At 46.5% G+C, this 23,234-nt stretch overlaps 1 protein-coding gene across 1 annotated transcript in view; it reads left to right on the forward strand.

Moving 5' to 3' along the window:
- The window catches only part of IQANK1 (IQ motif and ankyrin repeat containing 1), a 151,614-nt gene that overhangs the window by 94,133 nt on the left and 34,247 nt on the right, over nucleotides 1-23,234 (forward strand). The window contains exon 7 of the mRNA XM_037891682.1: nucleotides 19,785-19,910. Coding sequence (XP_037747610.1) covers nucleotides 19,785-19,910 — 126 coding nt within the window. The remainder of the gene's footprint in view (nucleotides 1-19,784; nucleotides 19,911-23,234) is intronic.

The following is a 23,234-nucleotide window of genomic DNA, read 5'->3' on the forward strand; positions in this document are numbered from 1 at the left end:
TGTCATCCAGCCATCGAGGCCATGAAGTGACGTGCCTCAGTTTCCCCTTCACACAGCGAACCAGATTTATTATCCCAAAACTTAACATCATACCAAAATGTTTATCACAGATGGCTGTTTACAAGTATCTTTGTGATACCACGCCCTCTGTTCAGATACTCTGGTTTGAGGTTGGTTTGTTCATTACCCATGGTGTCATTTGACTCCTCTCTGTGCTCACAGCCTGTGGAAAAACACCTCCCTCTCTGTCAGTTGGGTCATTTGCATTCTGACAAATGACCACCTTACAACTTCCTACTCTCAAAACTCCTCTGTTATCACAGGCACTGGAGCTGCATCTTGATTTAAAGAGGCAGAGTTACTTTCCAAAAACTTATCAGAAATAGCATGCTGAAAAACTGGGACCTGGATTGGGGTACCCTCTGCCATCCCCTTATGGTTACTTACCCTTTCTTTCCCCATTTATTTTCTGTTTTAAAAAAAAATTATACCTTTATTTCTAGCTGTTAGAACAGATACTGTTCATCTGTAGGGATGAACCACCATAGTTGCAGTATGCCAGGCTCACCGGACTTCAAGTGTTGCCTTTACTTCCGGAAGGCGATCACAGTGTCATAGAATCATAGAATCATAGAATATCAGGGTTGGAAGGGACCTCAGGAGGTCATCTACTCCAACCCCCTGCTCAAAGCAGGACCAATCCTCAACTAAATCATCCCAGCCAGGGCTTTGTCAAGCCTGACCTTAAAAATATCTAAGGAAGGAGATTCCACCAGCTCCCTAGGTAACGCATTCCAGTGTTTCACCACCCTCCTAGTGAAAAAGTTTTTCCTAATATCCAACCTAAACCTCCCCCACTGCAACTTGAGACCATTACTCCTTGTTCTGTCATCAGCTACCACTGAGAACAGTCTAGAGCCATCCTCTTTGGAACCCCCTTTCAGGTAGTTGAAAGCAGCTATCAAATCCCCCCTCATTATTCTCTTCTGCAGACTAAACAATCCCAGTTCCCTCAGCCTCTCCTCATAAGTCATGTGTTCCAGTCCCCTAATGATTTTTGTTGCCCTCCGCTGGACTCTTTCCAATTTTTCCACATCCTTCTTGTAGTGTGGGGCCCAAAACTGGACACAGTACTCCAGGTGAGGCCTCACCAATGTCGAATAGAGGGGAACGATCACGTCCCTCGATCTGCTGGCAGTGCCCCTACATATACATCCCAAAAATCCACTGGCCTTCTTGGCAACAAGGGCACACTGTAGACTCATATCCAGCTTCTCGTCCACTGTAACCCCTAGGTCCTTTTCTGCAGAACTGCTGCCGAGCCATTCGGTCCCTAGTCTGTAGCGGTGCATGGGATTCTTCCGTCCTAAGTGAAGGACTCTGCACTTGTCCTTGTTGAACGTCATCAGATTTCTTTTGGCCCAATCCTCTCATTTGTCTAGGGCCCTCTGTATCCTATCCCTACCCTCCAGCGTATCTACCTCTCCTCCCAGTTTAGTGTCATCTGCAAACTTGCTGAGGGTGCAATCCACACCATCCTCCAGAACATTTATGAAGATATTGAACAAAACCGGCCCCAGGACCGACCCTTGGGGCACTCCACTTGATACCGGCTGCCAACTAGACATGGAGCCATTGATCACTACCCGTTGAGCCCGACAATCTAGCCAACTTTCTATCCACCTTATAGTCCATTCATCCAGCCCATACTTCTTTAACTTGCTGGCAAGAATACTGTGGGAGACCGTGTCAAAAGCTTTGCTAAAGTCAAGGAACAACATGTCCACCACTTTCCCCTCATCCACAGAGTCAGTTATCTCATCATAGAAGGCAATTAAATTCGTCAGGCATGACTTGCCCTTGGTGAATCCGTGCTGACTGTTCCTGATCACTTCCCTCTCCTCGAAGTGCTTCAGAATTGATTCCTTGAGGACCTGCTCCATGATTTTTCCAGGGACTGAGGTGAGGCTGACTGGCCAGTAGTTCCCAGGATCCTCCTTCTTCCCTTTTTTAAAGATGGGCACTACATTAGCCTTTTTCCAGTCGTCCGGGACTTCCCCCGATCTCCATGAGTTTTCAAAGATAATGGCCAATGGCTCTGCAATCACATCCGCCAACTCCTTTAGCACTCTCGGATGCAGCGCATCCGGCCCCATGGACTTGTGCTCATCCAGCTTTTCTAAATAGTCTAAATAGTGTCGAACAGATACTCTCAGAGTGCCCACTGCCTAGGTGAGACAAATACCTCAGAAGTACTCTCACTACAGCAACCAAAAGACTTGATCCAGAAAGGACAAAGACTTGCGTCTCAAGCTAATACTTATGAAGAAGTCTCTGTGCCTGGCATCCGATTCTGGCCAGCAGAACCCCTCTGGACAAAGATCTCCAGAGACTTAATCTTCTCCACACAAGAAGGCTCATTCCTCCAAAAAGGCTCAGAGGAAAAGAGCATCAACTTCTCCCCTGAAAGACGCAGCAAAAAAGAAGCGGTCTTCAGGTCCTTCCCTACCCTAGGTACCAACGGCACTGCGGCTGAGTTCATACGAGGCACTGAGATCCTCTGATTCATGACAACCGCTGACCCCAAGCGGGCAGACTCAGAGTTGAGAGGCAAACAAATACCCTCTTCCTTGGATACAGCATCGATGGAGCTGGACGCAGCACTGAGGCGCTCCCCACAGCCTATGGTGCCACCGCCTGTTCCAGCAGTGCAGAGTGCTCAGAGGTGGACACCAACACCCGCACCTGTAACAGCATCAGCGGCACCGACCACTTCGGTGCCAAAACCACTGGTACACCATACCATTTCTTACAACACAAGAATCTGCTTGTCTCTTCAATGCTGCAATCTCTGCTATTCGGCACCGATTTCTCTCTGGTATGCACAGTACCATGCCAACCTGCTTCACCACTGGCTCCTCCGCCTAGTGAGGAGGAAGATAATGAGAAGAAGGGTGCCTTTTTCTCAGACTACTCTTCTCCCATCCAAACTACTGCACCCTTAGGTCCACACATGCAGACTAAATCCATCCACAAGATGGGCACCCAGTCCTGGTATGATGACCTATGGCTACCACCACCTATGCCTTTTCCCACACAGTGGCCTTATTGGGACCCCTGGGCAGCATATAGGGGACAATACCCCAGACCCCTGAATTCCTACATGGAAAAGATTAGGACTTCCCCACCAGCCTCAGTGTGGCACCTTTAAAGCCCCCAGAGAAGAGCTTTGAGGAACAGGAGGAAGCCTTGGAACAGGAGACGATGCCTCCAACCAAAATTTCCTCTTCCTCCCCAAACAAGGCCGTAATGCCTCCACCACCCACAGCTGCTGCTGATTTCAGACACTTCGAGGAGCTGTTCAAAAGAATCTCATATTCCCTAGAGATCCTTCTATAAGACGTCCCACAGTAAAAATATAAAACTACTGGATATTCTACACACCTCACCTGCATCAAAAATAGCGCTTCCTATAAATGATGCGCTGATGGAACCAGCCAAAGACATATGGCGGACCCTGGCAACTATACCACCCACCTATAAGAGAGCGGATAAAAAGGGGATGGACTTTTTATTTTCTCACCCAGCACCAAACTCTCTAGTTGTTGATACAGTCTATCAGTGCGGTAAACAACATAATTTCAGATCTGTGCCATATAACAAAGAATGGAAGCGACCAGACCTTTTTGGCCATAAGGCCTACTCATCAGCCACTCTGCAATTTCGGATTGCCAATTATGCCACATTGATGGCTAAATACAACCAATCAATTTATTCTAAATTAATGGACTTTATTGATTGTACCCTAGAAGACAAAAGGGAGTAATTCAAACCCATCATATCCTTGGATGCAGCAGACATGGCAGCACGCTCTTCTGCCACTGCTATAGTCATGCGCTAAGCGTCATGGCTCCACCTATCTGGCTTCCCCTCGGAGGTGCAAGCCATGGCCAAAAGCTGTTTGCCACAAAGACAGACGAGACTCTCCACACCCTGAAGGATTCTCAGGCAACCCTTTGTACTGTGGGTGTACATACACTTGCAACGTGGAAAAAAACAGGGTAGATACTGTCCTTCCCAGTGCACAAGATCTGCCCCATACACATAAAAACTGAGGCAATATGATTCATGACAGCAGAGGCAGAGACCTCCAAGGATACTGTGTGACCCCTTTCTATTCACCATGGAAACCCACCACCATGGACAAATGAGTCCTAGAAATAATCCATACAGGCTATACAATACTGTTCATTTCCACACCCCCTACCCACCCTCCTTCCCCGTCCCTCTTCAGGGATGCTTCTCATGAACAGCTTCTATGGCAAGAAGTAAATCACCTCTTGCTTCTGGGTGCTGTAGAACTGGTACCAGCTCAACGCAGGGGGAACGGCTTTTATTCCCATTACTTCTTAAGCCAGAAAAAGAATGGGGGATGGTGGCCTATTCTAGACCTCAGAAAACTCAATAGATTCATAAGGCTCCAACAGTTCAGGATGGTCACACTAGCAACAATAATACCAGCATGGATTCACCAAGGGTAGGTCATGCCTGACTAATCTAATCGCCTTCTATGTTGAGATTACGGGTTCTGTGGATGAAGGGAAAGCAGTGGATGTATTGTTTCTTGACTTTAGCAAAGCTTTTGACACGGTCTCCCACAGTATTCTTGACAGCAAGTTAAAGAAGTATGGGCTGGATGAATGCACTATAAGGTGGGTAGAAAGTTGGCTAGATTGTCGGGCTCAACGGGTAGTGATCAATGGCTCCATGTCTAGTTGGCAGCCGGTGTCAAGTGGAGTGCCCCAGGGGTCGGTCCTGGGGCCGGTTTTGTTCAATATCTTCATAAATGATCTGGAGGATGGTGTGGATTGCACTCTCAGCAAATTTGCGGATGATACTAAACTGGGAGGAGTGGTAGATACGCTGGAGGGCAGAGATAGGATACAGAGGGACCTAGACAAATTGGAGGATTGGGCCAAAAGAAACCTGATGAGGTTCAATAAGGATAAGTGCAGGGTCCTGCACTTAGGACGGAAGAATCCCATGCACCACTACAGACTAGGGACCGAATGGCTAGGCAGCAGTTCTGCGGGAAAGGACCTAGGGGTTACAGTGGACGAGAAGCTGGATATGAGTCAGCAGTGTGTCCTTGTTGCCAAGAAGGCCAATGGCATTTTGGGATGTATAGGTAGGGGCACTGCCAGCAGATCGAGGGACGTGATCGTTCCCCTCTATTCGACATTGGTGAGGCCTCACCTGGAGTACTGTGTCCAGTTTTGGGCCCCACACTACAAGAAGGATGTGGAAAAATTGGAAAGAGTCCAGCGGAGGGCAACAAAAATCATTAGGGGACTGGAACACATGACTTCTGAGGAGAGGCTGAGGGAACTGGGATTGTTTAGTCTGCAGAAGAGAATAATGAGGGGGGATTTGATAGCTGCTTTCAACTACCTGAAAGGGGGTTCCAAAGAGGATGGCTCTAGACTGTTCTCAGTGGTAGCTGATGACAGAACAAGGAGTAATGGTCTCAAGTTGCAGTGGGGGAGGTTTAGGTTGGATATTAGGAAAAACTTTTTCACTAGGAGGGTGGTGAAACACTGGAATGCGTTACCTAGGGAGGTGGTAGAATCTCCTTCCTTGGAAGTTTTTAAGGTCAGGCTTGACAAAGCCCTGGCTGGGATGATTTGATTGGGGATTGGTCCTGCTTTGAGCAGGGCGTTGGAGTAGATGACCTCCTGAGGTCCCTTCCAACCCTGATATTCTATGATTCTGTGATTCTATGATTCTATGATTCTATACCAGCACTGAAACAGGGGGATTGGGGCCCTCAATCTCCAAGACACATATTTCCACGTAACCATTCATCCCGCACACAGGAGGTTCCTCAGGTTCACTCGTCAAACAGAACACTACCAATACAAAGTTCTACCCTTTGGTCTCTCAACAGCACAGCAAGTGTTCTCCAAAATTCTTACGTTGGTAGCGGTGCATCTATGCAAGCAGGTGGGTAATAATATTCTCCTACCTGAACAATTGTCTACTAAAAGCCGCCACATGGGCGGATGCCCTCACCATTACTCGCTGAACAATCACCCTTTTTTTGTGGTTAGGCTTACAACTAAATATGCAAAAAATTGACCCTGACACCCATCTAGAAACTGGAATTCATCTGGGCCATCTAAATTCTCCGGAGGCCACAGCGTCATTACTTTTGTGACTCCATGGGACTGTCACTACATCAAAGCCAGAGTTTCCCTCTCTCAATGTGACACTGACAGTAATCCTTAAAAGACCTCTATCATTACTGAATCAAAACTAAAAATTTTGCTCCACCATGCTCCATTGGAGTCCTCCTCTCCAACCTGTAAAGCATCTATCAACATCTGAGAGATCGGCTCCACCATATGAGGAAATGTATTCCTACACTTCTTCCTCATCAGACCCTAGCAAGTAACTTGCTTCTGGATTTGTCTCCCAATTACTAGTGTCGATCCCTGAATGCAAGTTTGAAAGGGACTCAAGACAGTGTCAGTGTCACTCTTCTAGTCAGAACTGTAAAAGGCACAGATCAGCCAAGATCCAAATTCCTTGGGTACCTCCACCTTGGCCTTATGTCATACTCTTATGGCATGTGAACCTGGCCTTACCAGTTATCTGGGAGCCTCAACTTCCTGGACCTCAATCTTGGAAATCTCCTTTGTCATGTCCGAGATCTTCTTCTCTTTTGGGGTCTCCTAGAGCACTATAGGCACATCAGGCAGAGAGCCCCATATAGTGGAACATGAAGGCCAAAGTAAGGAGGATCAAAAAGAAAAATATTGACATTTTGCATCCCATGATGCCAAGCAGATTAGCCATGCCCATTTAATGAGGGTATTCTAGAAGCAGACAAGGGATTTATGCAAACATTGTCCTCCATCTTTTCCACTTCTAAAAGAGTTGGCCATTGTTACTGGGACCCTCCTAAAGGATTTGAATATTTTTACACTCATCATGCTTTTGATTTGCTGCTGATTGCTGTAGTGCGGGAGAAAATGAAACCATCTCCTAAAATGACTCATAAGAAGGATTTTTAAAAAAACTTTTCAGGAGGAAAGTGTATTCATTGGCCAGCCTTCAGGTTCACGTAGACAATTACCAAGTGTTTCTAATAAAATGCACTTCCTTGTAATGTGATAAGATTTCCCACTTTGCAGAAAAAGTACCTCAGGACTCAAGAAGAAGTGAGGTCCATTCTTACTGGGGGCCAGTTGATTTGCCAAGACATTGTTAAAGGCAGGCGTAGATGATTCAGACACATCCACTACACTTATGGTTACCTCTGTTACCATGCCCAGATCTTTATGATTGCAGTCATCGGGTATACCAAAAAAGGTACAAGGCACCATTGAGGATCTGCTATTTGGAGGTCCTAACTTATTTAATTCAGAGATGGATGAAGCATTACACTGACACATTCTAGAGTTACTCTTCAATCCCTGAATCCCTGGGCCTTTATACTCTGGCTCAGAGGAGGAGGAAACAAGATACCTCAAAACTCATTCCAGCAAAGATCTTCTTCATCCTATTACTGCCTGTGTAAATCTGTTGAGCCTTTCAGAAAGAGATGAAGAAATTTAGCCTACTCTTCAACTGCCACTCTTGCAGTGCATGGATCCAGGCAGCAAGTTTGACAACTCCTGCCTTTCTCTTTGGATGCCTAGACTGGTGTTACTACAGACCAGTGGGTCCTAGAAGTCATCAACACGGGGCTCTTTGCAGGGCTGGCTTGAGCTTTTTTGCCACCCCAAAAAAAAAAAACAAAATCACCTGGACTACCGAAGCAAAAAAAAAAAAAACAAAAACCGGTGGCCGAAATGCTGCCCCAAGAATGGCAGAAATGCTTTCCCTTCACATAGAATCATAGAATCATAGAATATCAGGGTTGGAAGGGACCCCAGAAGGTCATCTAGTCCAACCCCCTGCTCAAAGCAGGACCAAGTCCCAGTTAAATCATCCCAGCCAGGGCTTTGTCAAGCCTGACCTTAAAAACCTCTAAGGAAGGAGATTCTACCACCTCCCTAGGTAACGCATTCCAGTGTTTCACCACCCTCCTAGTGAAAAAGTTTTTCCTAATATCCAATCTAAACCTCCCCCATTGCAACTTGAGACCATTACTCCTCGTTCTGTCATCTGCTACCATTGAGAACAGTCTAGAGCCATCCTCTTTGGAACCCCCTTTCAGGTAGTTGAAAGCAGCTATCAAATCCCCCCTCATTCTTCTCTTCTGCAGACTAAACAATCCCAGCTCCCTCAGCCTCTCCTCATAAGTCATGTGCTCTAGACCCCTAATCATTTTTGTTGCCCTTCGCTGGACTCTTTCCAATTTATCCACATCCTTCTTGTAGTGTGGGGCCCAAAACTGGACACAGTACTCCAGATGAGGCCTCACCAGTGTCGAATAGAGGGGAACGATCACGTCCCTCGATCTGCTCGCTATGCCCCTACTTATCCAGGCCCCAGGCACATTTTTCCTAAGCTGGTGCCTGGAGCCGGCCCTGGCTCTCTGATTCCACTTCCAACATTGCCAACCCCCCACCGTCCTTGTCCCTCTTCATGGACCCCTTTCACTAGATATTGTTGAGACAAGTAATGGATTCCCTTCTACAACTTGGAGAAGTGGAGGAGGTGCCTCCCGAGTTAAAGAACAAGAGGTTTTATTCCCATCATTTTTTATCCGCAAAAAGAAAGGAGGATGTATTAATTTAGATGAAATGTATGGACCCAAAAATTCAAAGTTGTTAATGTAATCCAGTCTTTGTTCAAAATTAAACAGTATTAAACAAGGTTTGGAGTTTGGTATACAGAGACATCAGCCTGCTTAGTACCCTGGCAAAAACACAATTAAAAATTCATTAAACCTTTTATTAAAGATACAGAAAAAAGAAAAAAGAATTAAAGCATTTAAACTAGGTTCACCGGGGGAAGGAGCCCAAAGGAGTCCAAAGCCCTCAGGTAAGCGGGGAAGTGGGATATGGGGAGGAAGTAGGAGTGCGTGAGAGGGCAGGGCTCCTGCCTCATACTGAGAAAGAGGGACGATCAGCGGGTTATCTCAAGTGCCTATACACAAATGCAAGAAGCCTGGGAAACAAGCAGGGAGAACTGGAAGTCCTGGCACAGACAAGGAATTATGATGTGACTGGAATAACAGAGACTTGGTGGGATAACTCACATGACTGGAGTACTGTCATGGATGGATATAAACTGTTCAGGAAGGTCAGGCAGGGCAGAAAAGGTGAGGGAGTTGCACTGTATGTAAAGGAGCAGTATGACTGCTCAGAGCTCAAGTATGAAACTGCAGAAAAACCTGAGTGTCTCTGGATTAAGTTTAGAAGTGTGAGCAACAAGGGTGATGTCATGGTGGGAGTCTGCTATAGACCACCGGACCAGGGGGATGAAGTGGATGAGGCTTTCTTCCAGCAACTCACGGAAGTAACTAGATCACAGGCCCTGGTTCTCATGGGAGACTTCAATCACCCTGATATATGCTGGGAGAGCAATACAGCAGTGCACAGATAATCCAAGAAGTTTTTGGAAAGCGTAGGGGAAAATTTCCTGGTGCAAGTGCTGGAGGAACCAACTAGGGGCAGAGCTCTTCTTGACCTGCTGCTCACAAACCGGGAAGAATTAGTAGGGGAAGCTAAAGTGGATGGGAACCTGGGAGGCAGTGACCATGAGATGGTTGAGTTCAGGATCCTGACACAGGGAAGAAAGGAGAGCAGCAGAATATGGACCCTGGACTTCAGAAAAGCAGACTTCGACTCCCTCAGGGAACTGATGGGCAGGATCCCCTGGGAGAATAACATGAGGGGGAAAGGAGTCCAGGAGAGCTGGCTGTATTTTAAAGAATTTTTATTGAGGTTACAGGGACAAATCATCCCGATGTGTAGAAAGAATAGTGAATATGGCAGGCGACCAGCTTGGCTTAACAGTGAAATCCTTGCTGATCTTGAACGCAAAAAAGAAGCTTACAAGAAGTGGAAGATTGGACAAATGACCAGGGAAGAGTATAAAAATATTGCTCAGGGATGCAGGAGTGAAATCAGGAAGGCCAAATCACACCTAGAGTTGCAGCTAGCAAGAGATGTTAAGAGTAACAAGAAGGGTTTCTTTAGGTATGTTAGCAACAAGAAGAAAGTCAAGGAAAGTGTGGGCCCCTTACTGAACGAGGGAGGCAACCTAGTGACAGAGAATGTGGAAAAAGCTAATGTACTCAATGCTTTTTTTGCCTCTGTCTTCACGAGCAAGGTCAGCTCCCAGACTACTGCATCGGTGGCCCTGCCAGGTCCCTACCAGCAGGGCCACCAATGGGGGGTGCAAAAGGGGCAGCGACGACCTGGCAGGGCCGCCGATGGGGGGCACAAAAAGGGCAGCGCTGCCCCTCCCCCCCGGCTGCTGACGGCAGGGGGGGAACAAAAGAAGTAGCTGCCCCAGGTCCACGATTTAAAGGGCCCAGGGCTCCGGCCACCGCTACCGCAGCAGCACGAGCCAGAGCCCTGGCCCCTTTAAATCGCCGCTGGAGCCCCGGGCGGTGCGGGCCAGGGAGCGCAGGTGGACTGGCTGGGGGATGCTGACCCTCCCAGCCCCGCCCCTTCCGCCCAAGGCCATGCCCCTTCCGGGGCGGGGGCGGGGGGAGCGAGCAGAGTGGTAAGATCTGCATTTTACTTTCACCTCTGGTGATGGGTGAAATAGCCCATTCCCTCATTATTTTGTCCACCAATTAAACCTCATTTTCTATGCCAGTTTTGGTTTACTGATTTCTGGTTCCACACTTTTCTTATATGTCAAGCATGATCTTAATTGACCCTTTTTGTGTGGACTAATTCAGTCTTGTCTTACTTTTGCATCTTTTCCCATCAGCATTTGTTATAGGTCATTGTGACATCTTATGAACTTACACTCACTTTTTACAGTTGAGCTCACAATTAGGGTACATTTGTAGGCCCAGTTATCAGAAAAGATGGTATGCCATTCTAGACCTCAGATGACTCAACAAGTTCATCTCTCACTTCGAGTTCAGGATGGTCACTCTAGCTTTCATAATCCCTACACTAGCATCTCAAGGTTGCTTCAGGGCACTCATTCTCTAGGAGGCATAGTCGCGTATGTACATCCATCCAGCCCACAGGAAGTACCTTTGTTTCCTAAAAGGAAACTCACACTATCAGTACAGTGTGCTATTGTGTGGATTTTCTATGGCACTGAGAGCATTTACCAAGTGCCTGGTGGTCATGGCAGCTCATCTAGGAGCCAAAGGCTCACATTTATCCATGCTTTGATGACTGGCTGATCCGAAATATTTCCCCCTCCCTGCCCCCAGACATGTTTTCCAGACCTTGAATCTTTCTCGTGGCTCTTTTCTGAACTCAGTCTCTAATTTTTAAACACCCTTGTTAAAAGGACACCAAAACTGAATGCACATTCCAGTAATGGTATCATCACTGCTGAATAAACAGATAATTCATAGTTTCATAGATTTAAAGGCCAGAAAAGACCATTAGATCATCTAGTCTGACCTTCTACATAAAACAGGCCAGATTATTTAACAAAGTTATCCCTGTAGTGAGCAAAAAATCACAGTGCTGGCATCATAGGGTGAAATTCTATGAGCCAGTGTCAGGCAGGTTAGCTTCATGATCATAACTGTCCATTCTGGCCAAAAATTCTATGTCTGTTTTTGTTTTTCTCTCTTGTATTTTTAATCTTTACTTTTTAAAACTTTTGTTATATGGAACTTATTTCCCACCCCTTGCCTAATTTCTCATTTAAATTTAATATCTAACATTTTAGTGTTCTCTTTCCTAGTTTAATTAACTTTTACCTATTAGTAGGGCTCTGTATCTGTCATGGAGGTCAGATGACAGTAGCCCCTGGCAGCTGGTGCCACTGGCCCCAGGGCACCCCCCTAATGGCTCCCTAGAGTGCCCCACCAACAGTGGCCCCCGACCCCTCCCCCAGCAGCAGGTATTTATAGTATAAGTCATGGGCAGATCACTGGCTTTGAATTTTTGTTTATTGTCAACACGGACAAGTTGAGAGTCCTGCACTTAGAGTGGAAGAATCCCGTGCACCGCTTCTCTTTCTTCTTTCATACGGCTGGTGTAGAGCAACAACTACAATTTCACCTGAAGTTGATCGAGCCAAATGGCTACATCAGGGGTAGCAGAATTTATTGCAGTGATGCCTTCTTCATATTTATACATTGGGCAGTGATATGTTCTATGGTCTGTCGTGGGGAACCACACTCGCACACTGCAGAGTCCTTGATTTTCCATTTGTGCGTTAGATACCTGCATCTACCATGGTTGATTCGCATTCGGTTCAGAGTTGACCAAGATGACCATGGAAGGTCAAACACAGGAACCTTCTGCTTGGGATCTGGCACAAGCTGCTTATTTTTTAAGTCTTGTTTAGCCCAATCTGCTTTCCAAGCCTCCTTCTGATTGTAGCCTGATTGCATGAGGCTAAACAAATGTTACCTGAAAGGCTTGCGGGACTTAAGATGTTGTGGGGGGGATGTCAAGGTTCCTTCCCCACTCTGAACTCTAGGGTACAGATGTGGGGACTTGCATGAAAACCCCCCAAGCTTACTTTTACCAGCTTAGGTTAAAACTTACCCAAGGTACAAACTATTTTACCCTTTGCCCTTGGACTTCCACTGCCACCACCAAACGTTTATCTGGGTTTATTGGGAAAGCGTTGTTTGGAAACGTCTTTCCCCCCAAAATCCTCCCAACCCTTGCACCCCACTTCCTGGGGAAGGTTTGTTAAAAGTCCTCACCAATTTGCATAGGTGACCACAGACACAAACCCTTGGATCTTTGAACAATGAAAAAAGCATTCAGTTCTTGAAAAGAAACATTTTAATAGAAGAAACAGTAAAAAGAATCACCTCTGTAAAATCAGGATGGTAAATACCTTACAGGGTAATTAGATTCAAAACATAGAGAATCCCTCTAGGGAAAACCTTAAGTTACAAAAAGACACACAGACAGGAATATTCATTCTATTCAGTACAACTTAATTTCTCAGCCATTTAAAGAAATCATAATCTAACGCATATCTCGCTAGATTACTTACTAAGTTCTAAGACTCCATTCCTGTTCTGTCCCCAGCAAAAGCATCACACAGACAGACAGAGACCCTTTGTTTTTCTCCCTCCTCCCAGCTTTTGAAAGTATCTTGTCTCCTCATTGGTCATTTTGGTCAGGTGCCAGCGAGGTTATCCTAGCTTCTTAACTCTTTACAGGTGAAAGGATTTTTCCTCTGGCCAGGAGCGATTTTAAAGGTGTTTACCCTTCCCTTTATATTTATGACAGGGGCATTGTCAAGGTCTTGGTGAATAGGAAGGCATTTGGTTTCCTGGATTCGTTGAGCTTCGCCAAATGTTGCACCAGTTCAGCGTATCGGCAGGGGAGCGATGTTAGACAGGACAGGTAGCCATGGTGTTGGAGTCAACTTCAGGGTTCCTGTGATGCACCACATCACTGTATTCAGCTGGGTGGCCACAAGTCGTGTGTGGCTGCATCTCCTCCTTACTGGTGCACAATATTCAAATACTGAATATACAAGTTGTCAGGGTTCCCTCCCCACTCTGAACTCTAGGGTACAGATGAAAACCCCCCTAAGCTTATTTTTACCAGCTTAGGTTAAAAACTTTCCCAAGGCACAAATTTCACCTTGTCTTTGAACAGTATGCTGCCACCACCAAGTGATTTAGACAGAGAACAGGGAAAGGACCACTTGGAGTCCTGTTCCCCCAAAATATTCCCCCAAGCCCTACACCCCCTTTCCTGGGGAGGCTTGAGAATAAACAAGATGAGCACAAACCGGCCTTGGATTTTTAAGACCCAAAAAACCCAATCAGATTCTTAAAAAACAGAACATTATTAGAAGAACAAAAAAAGATAAGAGAACAACTCTGTAAGATCAGAATGAAAGATAATCTTACAGGCAGTCAGATTCAAAACACAGAGAATCTCTCTAGGCAAAACCTTAGGTTACAAAAAGACACAAAAACAGAAATACACCTTGCCTCCAGCACAGCGAATTTCACAAGCCAAAACAAAGAAAACCTAATGCATTTTCTAGCGAGATTGCTTACTAACTTTACAGGAGTTGGAGGGCTTGCATCCTTGATCTGTTCCCGGCAAAGGTATCACACAGACAGACAAAAGCCTTTCCCCCCTTCCAGATTTAAAAGTATCTTGTTCCCTCATTGGTCATTTTGGGTCAGGTGCCAGCCAGGTTACCTGAGCTTCTTAACCCTTTACAGGTAAAAGGACTTTGCCTCTGGCCAGGAGGGATTTTATAGCACTGTATACAGAAAGGTGGTTACCCTTCCCTTTATATTTATGACACAAGTGCTATTACAGATGTTCGCAGCACTGATGTTGGTGCACCCCAGGTTGCAGCTGAACTATGTTGGCTCTCGTTTTGATCTTTGCAGCTACCTTCTCGAGATGATCATGGAAGGAGAGGGTGTGGTCGAGTTTCACTCCAAGATATGTTGGAGTGTAATCGTGTTGCACATTTTTACCACAGAAAGCTACTTTCAGTGTGCTTTTGGCATTCCTATTATCAAGATGAAATGAGCTTACTATTGTTTTTCCAGGGTTTGGTTTTGTCATGGAGTGTGAGGGAGTCAAAGCCCTGCACCCCCCACATCCTGCAATTCACCATGACTCTCAGCCAGCCAGTAAAACAGAAGGTTTATTAGATGACAGGAACACACTCTAAACAGAGCTTGTAGATACAGAAAACAGGACCCCTCAGTCACATAGGGGGCAACTTCCACACTTTCCCTGGATGCTCGACCTCTTCCCACCTGCCCCTGGCCCTGCCCCCACTCCACCCTTTCCATGCGGCTCTGCCCCAGCCTCGCCTCTTCCCACCCCTGCCCTGCCCCCATTGCAACTCTTCCCCCAAAGTCCCCACCGCAACTCTGCCCCCTCCCTGCCCCTATTCCAACTCCTTCCCCAAATTCTCGCCTTATCCCCTCCTCTTCCCCACCTCCTCCCCGAGCGCACCATGTTCCCACTCCTCCCCCTCCCTCCCAGCACGCTGCCAAACAGCTGTTTGGTGGTGGCCAGGGGGAAGTGCTGGGAGGTAGGCGGAGAAGCGGGGACACGGTGCTCTTAGGTGGGGAAAAGGAGGAGGAGGTGGGGCAGGGGGTGAGGGGAGCTTAGCCGCCAATGAGTGCAGAGGACCCACTAATTTTTCCCCGTGGGTGCTCCAGCCCCGGAGCACCCACAGAGTCGGCGCCTGTGCTCATCCAGGTGCCTCTTGTGGGGTGGGGAGCCCAGACCCTGGTTCTGGGCATGTTGCCATCTCCCCAGTCAGCTCCAAACTGAAACCCCTTCCTGCTGCCTCACCCAGCCACACCCACAGCCCCTCTTCCAGCCTTTGTCCAGTTTCCCGGGCAGAAGGTGTCATCTGGTCCCAGTCCCCTCCTGGGCTCAGGTTACGAAGGGCAGTCACCATCATTTATGTGCTGGCCATCAAGTATCATCCCTCAGTGAAGTCACCCTCTTACTTCCCATCACCATCTAGCACTGGTGCAGTACCCCAGGGAAATGGAGGCACGCCCCATGTTAGCAGAAGACAGTAAACAAGTAAAACTCCCATGCAACATTATCAGGTTAATACTCCCTACTTTGTCACAGGTTTGAGCCTCCATTTCCGGAAATATTGTTCCATATTTTGAAGATCCTCACTTAATACACTGCTACAGACTAGGGCCAACTGGCTAAGAGGCAGTTCTTCAGAAAAGGACCTGGGGATTACAGTGGACGAGAAGCTGGATATGAGTCAACAATGTGCCCTTGTTGCCAAGAAGGCTAAAGGCATATTGGGCTGCATTAGTAGGAGCGTTGCCAGCAGATCGAGGGAAGTGATTCTTCCCCTCTATTTGGCACTGGTGAGGCCACATCTGGAGATTTGCATCCAGTTTTGGGGCTCCCACTATGGAAAGGATGTGGAAAAATTGGAGAGAGTCCAGTGGAGGGCAACGAAAATGATTAAGGGATTGGAACACATGACTTATGAGGAGAGGCTGAGGGAACTGGGCTTATTTAGTCTGCAGAAGAGAAGAGTGGAGGGGGATTTGATAGCTGCTTTCAACTACCTGAAGGGGGGTTCCAAAGAGGATGGCTCTAGACTGTTCTCAGTGGTAGCTGATGACAGAACAAGGAGTAATGGTCTCAAGTTGCAGTGGGGGAGGTTTCGGTTGGATATTAGGAAAAACTTTTTCACTAGGAGGGTGGTGAAACACTGGAATGCGTAACCTAGGGAGGTGGTGGAATCTCCTTCCTTAGAAGTTTTTAAGGTCAGGCTTGACAAAGCCCTGGCTGGGATGATTTAGTTGGGGATCGGTCCTGCTTTGAGCAGGGGATTGGACTAGATGACCTCCTGAGGTCTCTTCCAGCCCTAATCTTCTATCGTTCTATAACCTGTTCATGATTTTTACTAAAAATACCCATGACTAAATTATAGCATTACCTATTAATTTCTCTTGTGCCCCTCCCATCTTCACACACTGATCAATTGCCTTTCGTTTAGTTATGTTCCAGTGTCTCCCTCCTGGTAGTCAGTCCTCCTAACTTCACTCCCAAATCCCTTTTCCCTTCAGAAAATAGCAATTTGGTAAAGTCAACCCTTCTGATATTAGTGGGGTGGGAGCCTGCTTCTCAGGCAATGAAGGTGGATCATGTTCCATAACTTCTTTACATAGGCATTATAAACCTATACCTAAGGCCCCAGATTCTGAAATCACTTGAAGCCAGAACGTCCACTTCCATTTAAAAAAAAACGGTTTCAGAGTAACAGCCGTATTAGTCTGTATTCGCAAAAAGAAAAGGCGTACTTGTGGCACCTTAGAGACTAACCAATTTATTTGAGCATGAGCTTTCGTGAGCTACAGCTCACTTCATCGGATGCATACTGTGGAAACTGCAGAAGACATTATATACACAGAGACCATGAAACAATACCTCCTCCCACCCCACTCTCCTGCTGGTAATAGCTTATCTAAAGTGATCATCAAGTTGGGCCATTTCCAGCACAAATCCAGGTTTTCTCACCCTCCGCCCCCCCCCCCACACAAACTCACTCTCCTGCTGGTAATAGCCCATCCAAAGTGACCACTCTCTTTACAATGTGTATGATAATCAAGGTGGGCCATTTCCAGCACAAATCCAGGTTTCTCACCCCCCCACCCCCCTCCAAAAACCACACACACAAACTCACTCTCCTGCTGGTAATAGCTTATCCAAAGTGACCACTCTCCTCACAATGTGTATGAAAGAGAGTGGTCACTTTGGATAAGCTATTACCAGCAGGAGAGTGAGTTTGTGTGGGGGGGGGGGGCGGAGGGTGAGAAAACCTGGATTTGTGCTGGAAATGGCCCAACTTGATGATCACTTTAGATAAGCTATTACCAGCAGGAGAGTGGGGTGGGAGGAGGTATTGTTTCATGGTCTCTGTGTATATAATGTCTTCTGCAGTTTCCACAGTATGCATCCGATGAAGTGAGCTGTAGCTCACGAAAGCTCATGCTCAAATAAATTGGTTAGTCTCTAAGGTGCCACAAGTACTCCTTTTCTTTTTATTTAAAAAAAAAAAGTAAAGTTTGAAAATATGACTCAAGTGTAACCAATGCAGTAATGTTTGTCTGAGACTGCAGAGAGCCTCCAGCAGAAAGAAGACATGGCTGGCCCCACACCTACAACCAGAAGCAACTAGGCCCCTGCTGCGCTGAAGAGGACCCTGTCACTCTTTTGGCTCTAATGGAAAAGGGATGGAGGCAAGGGAAAAGAAAAAACTTCTTAGCTTGCCCAGGAGGCCCTGGGAGGAGTGGCCTTCCACTATAAGGAGCCCCTCTTAAGGGTGCTTGAAAGTACCAGGGAAATGGGACTCAGCTGTGGGGGAGACTCAGCTGCTGGCTCTGATGAACCTGAGTGGCCAAGAAAGGAAAGAGACAGAGGCACTGCACGCCTCCTAGTGGCCTCTTTCTTTTACTGTGTGCAGAATGAATGACTGAGCACTCAAATTTAACAAACGTGATGAAGGGGATGGGGAAGAGAGGGATAAGGAAAATTGAGAATGGTGGAGAGAAAGTGTTTAAACTCAGAAAAGAGCGACTGTCCAGCCAATGTGAGAGGAGAGATTGAGACAAACATTTTCTAGGCCAATATTGCAAATAAGAGGAAGAGCAAGATGGATGTTTTTTCAAATTATCCGGTATCATAAAGTTGTGTCATCAAAAAGTGATGAGGAAAACTGTTCTTGACTATGGGAAAAAAGAGTGACAGAGTGTCATGCTGTGGAACAACCTGCTAGCAGCTCAGGAATGGATAGGAATGATAAATGGGCAAAAGTTGAAACCTCAGATGCAGTGTGGGAGTCTATTGTGGGTGGGTTGCATCCACTCCTGACAGAGACCTGAGCAGTCTGTCTCTTCCTTGACCTTTGGCAACACAAGTGTAGTTTGTCATGCTAATCAAGTCTCATTGAAATGAATGTAGGATCTGGAATGAATGAAGAGGCAGGAAGGAGAATGAATGAAAGGAGCAGATGTAATGAGGGAGAGGATAGAGGAAGAAGGAAATGTGTGGGATAGGAGAGGGTGGGAGAGGCTGTGCTATGAGTTCCACACACAAGAAGAAAAAAAAAAGAGGGAACATTAGTTGCTATCTCTACGTGACGGCCTTTTCTGACACCACATGAAAAGGGAACTCAGGGTACGTGCTGCAGCCACCCCATCATAGTCTGAGTGGGGAAGATGCATATATAGCATTTCCTGCCCACATGATAGGGGCTGAGACCTCCTTCCCTCTGGACAGAACCCAGCTTGTATGACAATAGAGTGATGTTCTAGAAAGGAGGAGAGACCACAGCTTGCTCAAAGGGGAGCAATGGTAGACCACCCTCTAGCCCAGCAGGTTGCTTTTATATATATGACTATGAGAGAATGAACTGTCACAAGGGTGAAAAAAAACCCAAACCCCAAGAATCTGTAGGTAGTGAACTACCTCAGAAAATTAGAACTAGGGTGTGATCCAGCTGGCTTTAATCAATCACAAATCCTCTCGGAAGCTGCTGGGAGTGGGAAGGATCTAGGATTTACATTAATTAGCCCCACCTCATTCTGAGGTTGGGGGAACAATTCCGAGAGGGGAGTTTTAAAGACCGCACCAGATCATTGTCTGAGGAGCAATAAGACGTAGGAAAAGAAGGTACTGAGTTTGGATACAGGCTGGGCTCTGCCTCCCTATAAAGACTTTGGACTTTCTAGAGAATAAAAAGGCTTTGGGTACACAAAGAGACAACTTACAAGGAAATAGGACTGAAAGTAAATGGGTGTATATAAAATAAATACTGGTAAACCCTTTTTAAAGAATTCTTACATTCTCTGGCTTCCTCCCCCCCACAAGTGCTCCATATCTAAGGTTGTCAGGTCATCCAGATGACAGTGGCCCTGGCCATTACAATCCTAAGCAGGGATGGGATGATGGTGTGGAGGAGTAGGGTTGTGGCACAGAAGAGACCCCATGTGAGCGTGTTTAGGGCTGCAAATTGCTTTAATCAGGTCCTGCTGGTACCCACTTCTGCAGAGGGAGATGGAGCTTTATAGGTTGTCCTTTATGCAGAGTGGGTGGAGATGTGCAGAGCACTGATGACAGCAGATTGCTATATGTGACTGTCAGACGCTATTTTCCTCATGTTCATTGTTTTTATTTGTGTAGGGGGCTTTTGGCAGGACCCCTCTTTATCGTGCTGCTTTTGGTGGTCACATGGCTGCAGTGGAGACACTTCTTCAATATGGAGCAGACCCCAGACTTTATGCTGATGATGGCAACACGCCTGAACAAGTAGGGGCAATTTGTTCGATTTCCCTTTGCCTTACAGTAACGTCGTTTCTCTTTGGTTTTTGGTCTCTTATATTGTCTCATCTGTTGCTCTCTGAATGAGCCTCACAAACAAGAGTGGATAGTGACTGACTATGCAGGGGGAGCAGTGGTAATGACTCTACCCAGAGTGTATAAACTGTTGGAAGTAAACCTGAAAACAGAGGTGAAAATATATCCTTTTTCTCTGAATTTACCTCTGCTGATCTCAGGTGTTACTTGTAACAAGAAGAGGTAAAGCATTTTCAGCCAGGCATGTGGCTTTGAGTTGAGTTGTGTCCAGTTAGTTTCAGTTTAACTGCTGTTTAATTTCTTTGAGTGATCGTGCACACAGATTCCACCTTTGGTGCACATGTGCCCTGTGCACATGCAATCATATTCTTTTGAATAGCTGTGCCCCCGGGAATTCCTCTGCATCCTGGGAGCCCGGCAACCACTGTAGCTGAGGGTATAAGGAGCAGGGCAGCCTGAACGGCCTTTCAGTTCCTTCTGACCACCTATGGCTTCAACATGGAGCCCTGCGATCTCAGTGACCTCCAATCTGCAAGAGATTATTTAGCTATTGTTTTCTGATTCACTATTTACAGTTCATTAGTTAGCATACCTGTCCTCTATTTAAAAAAAAAAAATCCCTGTGGAAACAGTGTGTTGATAAGATTTCTGCCCCCCCCCCCCCCCCCCCCCCGCCAGCCTCTGTACATGGTTAGACACCCCCCGCCACACACACACATAAGATCAAAATGCCTAAAGGCAAGGCTCCAGGATTCAAGATCTCTTTACCGGGGACTCAGCAAAACCCATGATTGATGCTCAGCATCTCCTGTGCTTAGGCAAAGACCATATGCCTGAGCACTACTTAATGTAAGATTTTTTCAAAGTATACACTTTAATCCAGAGAGGACAGACTGAAGTTACATCTTCTGGGAGGCTTTGATGCAAGCATTGTCTGATCCAGGCAATGCACTATAAGGGGGGTAGAAAGTTGGCTAGATTGTCGGGCTCAACGGGTAGTGATCAATGGCTCCATGTCTAGTTGGCAGCCGGTGTCAAGTGGAGTGCCCCAGGGGTCGGTCCTGGGGCCGGTTTTGTTCAATATCTTCATAAATGATCTGGAGGATGGTGTGGATTGCACTCTCAGCAAATTTGCGGATGATACTAAACTGGGAGGAGTGATAGATACGCTGGAGGGCAGGGATAGGATACAGCGGGACCTAGACAAATTGGAGGATTGGGCCAAAAGAAATCTGATGAGGTTTAATAAGGATAAGTGCAGGGTCCTGCACTTAGGACGGAAGAACCCAATGCACAGCTACAGACTAGGGACCGAATGGCTAGGCAGCAGTTCTGCGGAAAAGGACCTAGGGGTTACAGTGGACGAGAAGCTGGATATGAGTCAGCAGTGTGCCCTTGTTGCCAAGAAGGCCAATGGCATTTTGGGATGTATAAGTAGGGGCATAGCGAGCAGATCGAGGGACGTGATCGTTCCCCTCTATTCGACATTGGTGAGGCCTCATCTGGAGTACTGTGTCCAGTTTTGGGCCCCACACTACAAGAAGGATGTGGAAAAATTGGAAAGAGTCCAGCGGAGGGCAACAAAAATGATTAGGGGACTGGAACACATGACTTATGAGGAGAGGCTGAGGGAACTGGGATTGTTTAGTCTGCAGAAGAGAAGAATGAGGGGGGATTTGATAGCTGCTTTCAACTACCTGAGAGGGGGTTCCAGAGAGGATGGTTCTAGACTATTCTCAGTAGTAGAAGAGGACAGGACAAGGAGTAATGGTCTCAAGTTGCAGTGGGGGAGGTTTAGGTTGGATATTAGGAAAAACTTTTTCACTAGGAGGGTGGTGAAGCACTGGAATGCGTTACCTAGGGTGGCGATGGTGGAATCTTGGAAGTTTTTAAGGTCAGGCTTGACAAAGCCCTGGCTGGGATGATTTAATTGGGGATTGGTCCTGCTTTGAGCAGGGGGTTGGACTAGATGACCTCCTGAGGTCCCTTCCAACCCTGATATTCTATGATTCTATGATAAGCTGGCCAAGAAACCTCCCCGTTTGTCTCAGTCCATTAGTGCTCCTGTGAGCTGTAATATTATCCCAAACACCACAGATGTTCACAAGCCCTATTCTTCTTCTGCTTTTACTGCAACATAACACAGAGGTCCGAAGACATCCAGCACCAAAGGAGATGTAGATCTCCCTTACCCACTGGGAGACGGAGTTCCTATCCTAAGCCTGAAATCATCCCAGACAGGGCTTTGTCAAGCCGGGCCTTAAAAACCTCTAAGGATGGAGATTCCACCACCACCCTCGGTAACCCATTCCAGAGCTTCACCACCCTCCCAGTGAAATATTTTTTCCTAATATCCAACCTAGATCTCCCCCACTGCAACTTGAGACCATTACTCCTTGTTCTGTCATCTGCCACCACTGATAACAGCCTAGCTCCATGCTCTATCGAACCTCCCCTTTAGGTTGCATGTTAGGAAAAACTTTTTCGCTAGGAGGGTGGTGAAGCACTGGAATGTGTTACCTAAGGAGGTGGTGGAATCTCCTTCCTTAGAGGTTTTCAAGGTCAAAAGCCCAGGCTGGGATGATTTAATTGGGGATTGGCCCTGCTTTGAGCAGGGGGTTGGAGTAGATGACCTCCTGAGGTCCCTTCCAACCCTGATATTCTATGCTCCTTTAGCATCTCAATCCTCCAGTGGTCCTACTGATTGTTTAGCAGGCTTCCTGCTTCTGATATACTTACAAAAAAATTTTCTATTACTTTTTGAGTTTCTGGGTAGCTGTTCTTCAAATTCTTTTTTTGGCCTTCCTAATTATATTTTTACACTTCATTTGCCAGAGTTTAGGCTCCTTTCTATTTTCCTCACAAGGATTTAACTTCCAGTTTTTAAAGGATGCCTTTTTGTGTCTCAGTGTTTTTTTTTAATTTGTTGTTAAGCCCTGGTTGCACTTTTTTGGTTCTCTTACTATGTTTTTTAATTTGGGGTATACATTTAAGTTGAGCCTCTATTATGACGTCTTTAGAAAGCTTCCATGCAGCTTGCAGGGATTTCACTTTTGGCACTGTACCTCTTAATTTCTGTTTAACTAACTTCCTCGTTTTTGTGTGGTCCCGACTATGCCTTGGTTCAGGCCTCTAGGTCCGATTAAAAACTTTGGTAGAGCAGTCCTCCAGGTGATACTCCTCTTACCTATCTCTTAACAAGGATACTGCTTGCTAGTGATGAAGAGCAGAATCTGTACAGACAAACACTTGAAAAAGAAAGTAGTTATTTACCCT

The sequence above is a fragment of the Chelonia mydas genome, chromosome 2 (assembly GCF_015237465.2).
Source record: "Chelonia mydas isolate rCheMyd1 chromosome 2, rCheMyd1.pri.v2, whole genome shotgun sequence".
Classification (NCBI taxonomy): domain Eukaryota; kingdom Metazoa; phylum Chordata; order Testudines; family Cheloniidae; genus Chelonia; species Chelonia mydas.